Raw genomic sequence first — 12,228 nt, 5'->3', positions numbered from 1 at the left:
AAATAATTAATGATTAACTTTTTATTAATTAATAATTAATTTAAACAAACGTTTAAAGAAAAAAAGTTAAGAAAAATATGAAAATTGAATTTAAAAATTTGAATTCCGCGCGGAAATTTTGAAACCCGGCAGGAATACGAACTAAAAGTAAAACCTGGAAAAAACGCCACTGCTGATCTTGCTGACAAATAAACCGCTACAAATGTTAACAACTATTCAAATAAATAAATAAATAATAATAATATAAACAGTATTACTAATTGATTAATTAATTAATTAATTGAATAGTGGAATAATCCGAGAACTATTTATTTTTTTAGTCTAAATAAATAAATAATAAAAAGAGAAACGTTTTTAAAAGTTAACCAAAATGGTAAGAATCATGGTAATCAATATTTAGTGATAAGTTTGTTTGCTTAATAATTATTTAAATTACAATAAATATGTTTTTAATTACAGTCACATACTATATTGTTAGTACAGCCGGGAAATCGACCAGAAACACGAACCTACTCTGATTACGAAAGTGTCAACGAGTGTCTTGAAGGTATTATCACTATTTTTTAATTGATAATAAATAATAATCTCTTATTAAATCACCTGTCATTAAATTATCACTGTTAATTAACGTCTTGTGATTACAACTAATGGATCTGTAATGCAATAATTTATTTTTTCATCATTCCCTTTATATTTTAAATATTTTATTTATTATTATAAGATGATGCTGATAGTAGCAGTCATTTAAAAATTTATTTTCAATAAAAAAAAGTAAATACTGACAGGGAAAAATTTTTGAAAATCATGATCCTGAAGTTAGTAGACAATTAACAATTTTCGTAAATTTTTTCAAGAATTCAATCAAAAAAAAAAAAATTATGCACGTGTAGAAAATTAAAAAAACTATAGGTGCAATTTTTTAAAATAATTTTTTTTTATGATTGATCGTTTGGAAAAAAAATCCAAAAATTATTAGACGTTGGCTAACTTTAGATGAGTAGAAAATCCATGTTAATAATTTTCAAAAATTTTACTGTGTACTCCCGAATCGAAATCTAAGGCATACTTTGAACCTAAATGAGCTTTGAAAACCTAGATCAGACTTTTTAGGACACAGTCATTGTAAAAACTTGGAACGAACCAACTTAGACTTACAAAGGCATGAATTAAACCAAAGATTTATCGTGAAACGAACAAACTTAAAATTTTTTGAATCGACTCTGTCGATCCCAGGCTGCTTCCAGGTCCTATTCCACTCCTAGGTGTCATTCATCTACTGATTAAATCGCTGGATCACTTGTAGAAACTTGTTTAAAGCCTTAAAGTTTTTTAAATCGACTCTCTGTTGATCTCAGGCTGCTTCTAGGTCCTGTTCCACTCCTAGATGTCAATAATCTACTGATTAAATCTCTGGATCACTTGCAAAAAATTTTTTAAGGCCTTAAAATTTTTTAAATAGACTCTCTGTTAGTCCCAGGCTACTATGGGACCCAATCCACCTTTGGGTCATTAGCCTACTGGAGAAATGACTAGATCACTTGCATCAATTCTCCAACTCTTGCTTCTGTTAAGTCCGGTTACGTTCGTTTCACGATTTATGTCTCTAGATCTAATTCATACCTCCATAAATCTAAGTTGGCCTCTCAAGCTTTTACAAATATGTCCTAAAAAGTCTAACTTAAGGTTTCAATGCTCATTTAGATTCAAAGTTTGCCTTAGAATCTGACTCAGGTTTTTTAGAAATTTTTCTTACGACAATTAACTTGGTAATTAAAAATACTAGAATTATCAGATGGCGGCTACTTTCAGCATCATTATTATTTATATTTTTATTGTGTTAATATATAAAATATAATTTATAAATAAATTTCCGTCAGGTGTCTGTAAGATTTACGAAGAACATTTAAAGAGAAGAAACCCAAATACACCGACAATAACCTACGACATTAGCCAATTATTTGATTTTATAGATCAATTAACGGATCTGTCGTGTCTGGTTTATCAAAAATCAACAAACACCTACGCCCCTTACAATAAAGACTGGATAAAAGAAAAAATTTATGTCTTATTACGCCGAGCTGCCGGTCACAGTGAGTGATAACACTGGATATATTTATTTATTTAACTTAATTTTCATAATTACATCCATTAATTATATTGAAATTAATTAAATATTAAATAATTATTATACATTATGATATTTCTTTACTGTTTATTATAACAAATATAATGTATAAACGTTCATTGATGATTTATTTATTTAATAAACCTCTTGTTGCTACTCAGGTTCCTTCTTAACACTTTTTTTTTTAATTAAAACTATAAGTATAATTGCTAGTTTTTTTTGTTTCAGGTATATTATTATCAGTAATTTATAATTAACTAATTACTTTACAGCCATTAAGCCAAATTTTATCAAAACTATTTTTTACAACCCGAGACCTTGATAACTTAAATCTCTAATTAAACTTGGACTCATATGTCCATAAAAGGAAAAATGATATATAATAAAAATAATTACAAATCATAAAAGATAAAATTAATTTTATAATAATTAACTATTTTTATATTAAAGCCATTTGCAGACAGTGTCCCCCACTTTTAAAAAATTTTCAATTGTCGTAAACGTATCAAAATTATGAGTGTGAATGTAGCAGACATTAGACATATCTAAAATTATAAATAAATAAAGTAAATAATTTAAAAAAAATATATTTTTAAAAAATTTGCACTTATACATTTTTAAATTTTTTAAATTTTATTTTTTTAATTATTTACTCTATTTATTTATAATTTTAAATTTGTCTGTCTGCTACATTCACACATATCAAAATTTTATGATCCTGAAGTTAACAGACATCTCATAATTTTTTTAATTTTTTTCCAAATGATAAATTATAAAAAAAAGAAAACTAAAAATATGCACATATAGAAAATTTAAAAAACTATAAGTGCAATTTTTTTAAATATTTTTTTTTTAATTTATAATTATAAAAAAAGTTCAAAAATTATTAAACGTCGGTAACTTCAGTATCGTAAAATTTTGATTAAAAAAAAAAAAACCTCAATTGAAAAATAAAAACGTAGAAGTAATTTTACTGAGATACAGATTTTAAAAAAAATTACTTACAATTTTGAGTCAAACGAAATTTGGAAAATAAATTTTAGTAAAATCATATAAATTTTATAATCAGAATTTTCAAATTTTTCAGGATGAAATTTATTCAGAAAATTTCATTCAGCTCCTAATTGGCAATAACTGTAAGTAATTTCTTTTAAAATTCTATACTTCAACGAGCTTACGACTGCGTTGTCCTTTTTTCAATTGTTTTAATTTTTTTTAAGAAATTAATAAAATTTTAACGATTGTGAATCTGCAGACAAATCTAAAATTATAAATAAATACAGTTAATAATTTAAAAACTAAAATTTATAAAAAATGCACTTGTCAATTTCAAAATTTTTTAAACGCGCATTTTTTAAAAATTTAATTTCATTAATTATTCACTCTATTTATTTACAATTTAAAATTTCTCTGATGTCTGCTACACTCACTCACAAATTTTAATATGATTGACAGTTTAAAGTTTTCAAATATTTTCAAAAAATGAGGGGCACTATCAAAGCCTTTAAGTAGATTACATTGTAATTTTATCAGCCAAAAAAAATACCAAGAAAACAATTGCAAGATCAAATCATTTGACATTTGACACGATATTAATACGCACGAATTCCACACGTGGCTGATAAATCTATAATAATATTAAGATTAAAACACAAAACATCTTTATAATACACATATGTATATATATTTCTGTATATTATATTACCCATATACCATTACTTCATTCATACGCAGAAATCTATAAATACAATCTCTCGTAATTTTATTTCTTCATTACATCTATCAAAAATTATTTGAAAATTCAAATAAATGAATTATCTAAAATTTAAAATTCAAAATTGAATACTTAAATTTCATTAATTGCTCGTTTGTAATTCAAATTTTTTAACCGAAATAAACTTAAGTAAATTAATTGCAAATTATTACTTTAATTACATTAAATATAAATATATATAAATATAAAGTAATTCAAGTTACGTAAACGCGGGAATAGAGGGGGAAAAAGAGAGGGAGTCAACACATATATGTTGATATAAATGTGTACATGTGTCTATAGATATAAGAATGAATGTAGGAGGTGGAAAGTGGAGGGACAACTAGACACTAGACCTAGAAGAGGAGTTTGAGGAGCCAAGAAAAATAGTAAAGTCAACGTTGACTACTCGACAGTCGACATGCTCATGAGTTCTGTTGCAAGTATTATTTTATTACGAGTGTTGTGATTGTGAGTAGAGCTTCAGATAAAAACATTTATCGCCGCTTGCTCACAATGTATTAGTCTTTTAAATTCATAGACATTTAAATATTTTGTTTTTTTGTTTATTTATTTTTTTTTTTCATGCAGTGAACTCGCAATTAAATTACCGATTAACTGATAGTAAAAATAAAATAAAATGATTGATGTTGATGTCAGCTGTCAATAATTCGTGTGCGTTGTCGCAGTGCAGAAAATAGTTGTTCTAATAATATTCAACGGTAATTTATATATTTATATATATATAAAAAAACATTGGAAGATTATTTGAGTACAAGTACAAGTAATAAGTAATGCAGAGAGAAAGTGTATCGTTATCGTTCTAAATGATTCATCGTGTTATTACTTATGAAGTAGTTCTGTGTTTATTGTAGATTACGGAGTATTTTTTATCATTGTTTAGAAAAATTTTTTTTTTATCAACGATAAAGGAAATTTTTCTGGTGGCCAGGATGTCTCATAATTTTGTCGTGGATCCTTTCAGTGAGACATCGCTGGATCTTGATGACATTCAAGGTAATTTATATATTTATTTATTTAAAGCTAATAATTTTTAAAATAATTATCCTGAAGTTTGCAGACAAGTTCCAGATTTTTCTTTTAAAAAATCAATTACAAAAAAAAAACTTAAAATTTCCACATGTAGAAAATTTAAAAAACTACAGGTGCAATTTTTTTTTATAGTTTACCGTCTAAAGAAAAGTAAAAAAATTATTAGACATCTGTCAACTTCAGTATCAAAATAAATAAATAAATAAAAAAATAATATTTTTAAAAAATGCGCTCATTTGAAATTTTTCAAACGCGCATTTTTTTGAATTTTATTTTATTTATTATTTACTCCATTCATTAAAAATTTTAAATTTGACGTCTGCTACATTCACACTCATATTTATTTATATATTTTACTGATATATTATTTATTGTCGTGTGATGACTCTATAGGTTATAGTTTTAAATAATTGTAGTAAATATGAGATCATTGTCCGATTAATTAATAAAATAAATTCAAATATTTACTTAATTAAGTTTATCGTGTAGTTTTATAAAATATTATCTCGGTTAAATTTTTTTATTATACTGATAATTATTATATTTTATTTATTTATTTAATTTTCTTTTGGTTAAGATGAACACAAAGAAAATGGAATGGATATTGCGGAAGAATTAATAACAGAATTACCATACGCTGTCGCATTGACGCCTGAAGAAGTCAGATGGTTTTACAAGGATGGTGTTGATAAAAGATGGATTGAATTTTGCGGGTACGACAGCTTGAGAATCGAAAATGCCTGGCAGCTAAGACTGGGACAGGATGATAACCAGACCAATGAAAATTCAAATACTTATGAGAGAGTTGTCGTAAAAGGCGGAATGTATGACGTAGAATTTGATAATATGAGATGTGTATCTATTTATTGGCCAGGTAATTTGTTTTATTGTTGTTTTACCTAACACTCAACACAAACAAATTATTTAGTCTTCAAACATATCTGCTATAATTTACTTCAAGTGTTTACTCATTAGTTTTTATTGCTGTTATTTATTTTATTAATAACGAATTAAAAAGAAACAACATATTGTTGACATTAACCGGAGAGCTATCACGCGATTGTTAAACCTTGAGAAAAAATTTCTAGATAGTTTTCAGTTCACTTATTGATTTTATTAAAATTTATTGTACGTAAATATTTAAATTATTATGATCCTGAAGTTATCAGACAATTCAAAATTTTCGGATTTTATTTGAACAATTAAATTTGAAGAAAAAAATAAACGAAAAAAATGCACATGTAGAAAATTAAAAAGTCTATAAGTGCAATTTTTTAAAATATTTTTTTTTAATAATTTATTGTTTAAAGAAAATCAAAAATTAAAATTTTTATTTTATTCATATCTATATTTTACATTCTATTTTTTTAACTCCGGCTTTTAATGTTAAAAAAATGACAACGTCCTTGAGTCTATTATTGCCAATTTCCTTTGGGTGCATTCACTGCAATAAGCAACAGTAATGTAAGCCAAGTGTTGCATTGATGTTATTTGCTTCTATTCAATCACTTTAGATTCAATTAAAAATTTATAATTCAATAAAAACACCAGCAATAAATAAAATAATTTGTCTACTTCTTTTTTTACTAAAATTAATTTCTCATAAAATTTCTTCTGTCTTTTCGTAGTAGAAATTTTTAATCGAATTTTTTTTATTGATAAGAGAAAAAAATAATTAATGCGTATGCTAATGCTGGTGCTGAGAAAAAAATGAATTAACATTTATTTACACTCAATACATAGTAATTATTTATTTGATTGATATATCGGGAATATTGAAAGCAATTTATTGATAAAATAAAAAATGATACGAATGTTTGTTGAAAAGGTGAAGAATGGGAAATCATGCGGGGCACGTGGTATTACGACGCCAGCTGGATTCCACTGGAGATAGAACACTCAAAAGTTATAGAGGAGAATCATTTAAGACTTTTTGAAAAAAAACAATCGTCAGGGTCAACACCTGAGGAAATAGCTCCCTCGCATTCCTATAAAGGTAATTTATTATTTACCACTGAATTATTAATTAATTACTTTTATCTATACCTGGAGGAATTTTTTATTTTTTATTTTTTATCCGACATATTTTATGTTTTTTTTCCATTTGAATAAAAATATTCATAAGATTACATAATTTATTTTTTATTACAGTTCTACACACGGTACATTTCCCGGAATTTCATGTTGATTGGCATGCGATTAACGATGTCGCGCTTTACAGTGAATACACTCCGAGTAAATTAATGCGCAGTGTTACCTCCAAATTAGGATTTACTAAAAGTATGTATTCATTTTTATGTCAAGTCATTTGAATATAGAAAAAGTACTTTGTTAAGCTCCGACTGGAGCCATGATTGATTACTTTTTATATTTTTTTTTTTATAAAATTATCAAGCAAGCGGATATCGCCTCAAGCGCGGTTACAAGGCTCCCGCGACAATGGATGATAAGCCAAATGATATTGATCATTTGGTTTTTGTTGTCCATGGGATTGGTCAGAAACGTGATACCGGTAAAATCATACGAAATACAGCATCGTGAGTAAATTATCGTTACTTTGTTTATCTATTTTGTAACAGTCCGTCGACCTTTTGTCTCATTATCATAAATAAATTAATTATAAATATATATCTATATAGATATTCTTTTTCTCAATAGATTTCGTGATTGCGTTGACTGGTGTAAGCAAAAATACTTTCCCTATTCATCGCACCGTGTTGAATTTTTCCCGGTGGAATGGCGGTCGTCTTTAAAACTCGACGGAGATATTGTAGACGCAATAACGCCGTACAGCGTAATGAGTATCAGACATCTATTGAACACATCTGCTATGGATATTCTTTATTACACGAGTCCGCTGTATGGCGGAGAAGTCCGTGCTGGGTTGCAACGTGAGCTGAATCGTCTGTATTTCATGTTTACAAGCCGTCATCCTGGATGGAGTGGAAAGGTATCAGTGCTGGCGCACTCACTCGGCTGTGTTATTGTTTACGACATCGTGACTGGCTGGATGGGACCAGACACGAGACCACCATCACCAGCGGCGCCGGATGTTTTGCTTGTAACAGATGGTCTGAAGTTTACAATTGAAAATTTATTTTGTCTCGGCTCACCTTTATCAGTATTTTTGGCGTTACGTACACGCACACCAGCTAATCCTGGGGATATCATGCCACCGGGACTGTGCAAAAATTTTTTTAATATTTTTCATTGGTCTGACCCGGTCGCTTATCGAATGGAACCGCTGCTTGTTAGAAATTACAGCAAAGTTGAGCCGGTGCTTATCTTGCCATACGGTGGCGTTGATAATCCTGACCAGCCACCCTCACTAGGAACCGTCGAGTCAATGCCTACGTCAGGTAATTTTTATATTTTATATTTATTTTATACTTTATTAATTATTATTTATTTTTACAGATAATGAAGACAAAGAGGCCGAAAGTCCTACCGATACGCCAATCAGAACTGTCGAAAAAGGCTCATGGAGCTTATGGGGTCTTGTCAGAGCCGGATGGAATGGCAAAGAAGGCGCGTCCCCTACACCCGATGCCATTATCAGACCTGACGAAGGTAATTTTATTTACAGACTTAAAGTACAAGTATTTTATTTTAAATTAACTAGTGTAAGAATGTAAATGTCAATAGATAAATATTATCAGCAATTACTATAATTATTATTATTGTTTTTTTTTATTTAAGAACTGGAACAACGACTTGATTACGTGTTGCGAGCGGGTGGACTAGGACGTAATTATTTATACACCGTGACAGCTCATACTGCGTACTGGAGTAATTATGACGTCGCCTATTTTGTATTAACTAGATTATTTCCAAATTTAGAAACTTGATGTTTGCTCGGGATCAGCAGCATCACGGCTCCTAATTTTGAAATGCCATACATGCGTTTACTAGTCCTTTATATTATTATTTTAAAACCAATCAGGTCTATTTGACATCTGACGCATAAAAGACCTCCTACCAAAAATAATTAATAATAAAAAAAATAATTATTATTAAAAAAAATGAAAAATAAACATATATATATGAATATATACATATACATGTATATTAAAAATTATATAGAATAATTACTGAAAACCATATCTGTGATAACAGAAAAACGATACAATAACAATTTTACAGTGTAAGACTAATAAGTTTTTTTCATAATTTTTCATATTTAAAATTAATAATAATTGTTAATTGTAATTATCATTATTAATATATATAGATCACAAATATAGTGTCCAATTTACACATGTGTGGAACGCATTTTTTATATTTAATCGTTAATGTGATCGATATTAATCACGATAATTTATTTAATTAAAAATAAATGAATTTATTTGTTTTATTAATTATCGTTAATTGATATTCTAAGTATAAAATTTAAATAACGAATTTGTGACAAACGCAGCAATATTAATTAATTAATAATTATAATTATAATAAATGTTTTATAAGATAGAAAAAAATAAATTTTTTTTACGTAATGATAATTAGAAAAAAATTATAATTAAATGATTAATTATTGTAACTAGTTAATTAAAATAAGTTGTACCTTTTAATTGTTAAAAGAAAATGAATTAATGAAGATTAAGAAATGTAAAATTATAACATTCGTCCACATCATCAAATATATATTTAATATTTTTAAAATATCAATTAATTACATATTCATTGTTCTATTAAATAATTATATCCTTTAGTGTTTGTTGATTTTGAATTTTTTTAAATTAACTCGCAGTAAACTAGAGAGAGAGAGAAAGAAATGATTCGACCATTTTTTATACTAAATAAATTTCGCACGTAGATTAATAATGATAACAAATCATTAGTGGATAAGAATTTATAGAGCCTAAAATTATTATATTAATAAATAAATTATTAAATTAAATACTTATTGTAATTAATTTAAAAACAGCACAATATTGACACCAATAAAATCAAAAGCAATTTCATCTTTAAAATTTTTTTGTTACAAACTACAAATTATTTATTAATTAAAACAAACTTATAATTGAAGCTGAGTAAATAAGTAATAGTAATTAATAAAATTTTTGTAATTACAAGTTTTAATTTAAACTGACAGATATGTAGATATTGAATGATTTGATTAAAAATTATTTGAAAATTAAAATAAAATTCTTGTTATACCAAATTAATATAAATTATTTTTTTATGCTCCCAAAGTTAGCAGACAATTACAAATTTTTTTAGTTTTTTTTAACAAATCAATTTGAAAAAAAAAAAAAAAAAATATGCACATGTGAAAAATTAAAAAAACTACAGGTGCAATTTTTGAAAATACGTTTTTTTTCTACAATTTATCATTTTTTAAAAAATAAAAAATTATTAGACGTCGGCTAACTTCAGTATCATATTTTTTTTTACATATTTTTATTTTACTAGAGTTTTTCTTTAACTCTGTAATAATGAAAATTGAGTAAAACAATATTTTGATTATTAATTTTTGAAAAAGTAGGGCAGAAGTTACGTCTGTGGCCACTGCTGCATTTTTTTATTATAATAAAAAAGTATAAAATAAAATTTCTATTGCAATAGTGCGATAAAAGTATTTTGGCGCGAATTTCAAAAAGTAATTATGTCTTTGCGTGTTTTACAATTTATTTTATTTTTATTTTTTTATTTTATGCAATTTCACGGTAATGAGAATTTACAATACGGTGAACTATCGCTATGGCAGAGTCTTGGTCCATTGTGTAATGCAATTGTAACCCGTTAAAAATAGTTATTTATATAAAAAATATTTTTCATTCTCAGTATGATGATAAACGTTCAACTACACTCTCGTGGAAATTTTCTCTACAAAAAGTTATAGTAATTATTACAGATGGAAATTAAGAGTTAAAATTTTTTGATGGGTATCTAAAATAAAATATAAGTATTATATTTTTAGAAATATATTCAAATACGCACATAAAAAAATAGTGCTTGAGATTATAACCGATTTTCAATTCAATTTAATTCATGGACAAATACTAGAAACCTGAAATAGAGTCTCTAGCGTTTTTTTAAACCTTATATAACAAAGAGCTAGAAATTTCGTATTTTTTTCGAAAATTCTAATTCGTCTCCGAGAAATATTGTTTTAAAATTCTCATTTACTCTACGAGTGCAACAGAGACAGTCCCGTTTATTTTTCTGAGTGTGAGAAAGAGATCCGGTAGCGTATCCCCTTAATATAAGAGAAATTTTTTTGAAGGAGAAAAAGAAGTTGCTTAAATCGAGAGAATAATTTCTTGGGAAAAAAAATATATATGTAGGAGAGAAAAGTCACCGATGCTAGGTACTAGCAGCGTGAATAGTTCGATGCTCGCCACGAGATGGCGCCCAACCTCTTGTAGTGTTCCTAGTAAGATACTTATTTCAGAGTTGATATATTCCATACTGGGGATTTAATTAATTGTCATTTTGGATCTCATGGGTTTGTTTTTCATTTTGGGCCCATTCCAAATATATAAATCTACAAGTGTTAATACCTAAGAAAATGAAAATACAAACATCCTAGTCTAATATAAAAATGTAACTGGTAAAACTGGGCAAGCAATAAGTACAGAAAACTGTAAAACTTATACTTTTGTAAACTTGAAATGATAAATAAATATACTATTCAAATGCAACCAAGATGATTGTCATTGCTTTTAGTGACTTTCTCATACATTGTGAAATAATCTGAAATAATGTTCAGATAGTTTCCAAGTTTATCATATATGTATTTTTGAAAACAATTTAAAAGTATAAATTCTTCTGTAATTATTTCTGTCTCAATATTGGTCTTCGCAATTCGGACAGAACTTTGGCCGCATTTTGCTTAAAAGCATTCTTTGCTTGAAATGAGCGAATGTAAGCTTTCCTTCAACTGTTTGAATCTTCACTTTGAAGTGAATGTTGCTATTCATCGTTTAGATTTTTTTACCACTTACAGTTAATTGTATCGGTTGCAACAAGTGAAAATATGAAAATTAAATAATAAATAAAGTTGCCGCTGTTTTTCCAATGCATCATTGGTCTTTTTATTTTCCATTAGCCGTGTTTCTAATGAGGCTAACTCGTTTGCTGTCATCTGGCCTTTTATATAATATCGCTCTGCTGCGATAGAGCATCAGCGATTTTTTCGTCTGCTTTAGCCGTCTTTGACGCCGCTTCTTTCATCGCCGTGCCAATTTCTTGTAAATCGGGGGAAAACAGCTTCGGTGTGTACTGAACACAAAAATTTTAATGCATAAGAATAGTATTACTCATATGATGAATTACAGAAAATCTTGATAAGATG

General features: G+C 27.2%; 2 protein-coding genes across 2 annotated transcripts; both read left to right on the top strand.

Moving 5' to 3' along the window:
- Positions 1-131: 131 nt before the first annotated feature.
- LOC130676655 (enhancer of rudimentary homolog) lies at positions 132-2,244 on the top strand. The gene is made up of 3 exons (XM_057483065.1): positions 132-373; positions 460-547; positions 1,878-2,244. Exons 1-3 carry the CDS (start codon positions 371-373, stop codon positions 2,096-2,098), a joined length of 312 nt encoding a protein of 103 aa, XP_057339048.1. The 5' UTR covers positions 132-370; the 3' UTR covers positions 2,099-2,244.
- Positions 2,245-4,251: 2,007 nt separating this feature from the next.
- Positions 4,252-9,828, top strand: LOC130676653 (phospholipase DDHD1-like). Its single transcript, XM_057483050.1, has 8 exons — positions 4,252-4,895; positions 5,509-5,805; positions 6,760-6,927; positions 7,083-7,211; positions 7,327-7,468; positions 7,590-8,290; positions 8,349-8,501; positions 8,631-9,828. The coding sequence occupies exons 1-8, from the start codon at positions 4,832-4,834 to the stop codon at positions 8,777-8,779; spliced, it is 1,803 nt and encodes a 600-aa protein (XP_057339033.1). The 5' UTR covers positions 4,252-4,831; the 3' UTR covers positions 8,780-9,828.
- The last annotated feature ends 2,400 nt before the right edge of the window (positions 9,829-12,228 follow it).

Source organism: Microplitis mediator, chromosome 1 (genome assembly GCF_029852145.1).
Source record: "Microplitis mediator isolate UGA2020A chromosome 1, iyMicMedi2.1, whole genome shotgun sequence".
Lineage (NCBI taxonomy): Eukaryota > Metazoa > Arthropoda > Insecta > Hymenoptera > Braconidae > Microplitis > Microplitis mediator.
Note: the sequence above shows the minus strand (reverse complement) of the source record. Positions and strands in the feature narration are given on the sequence as shown.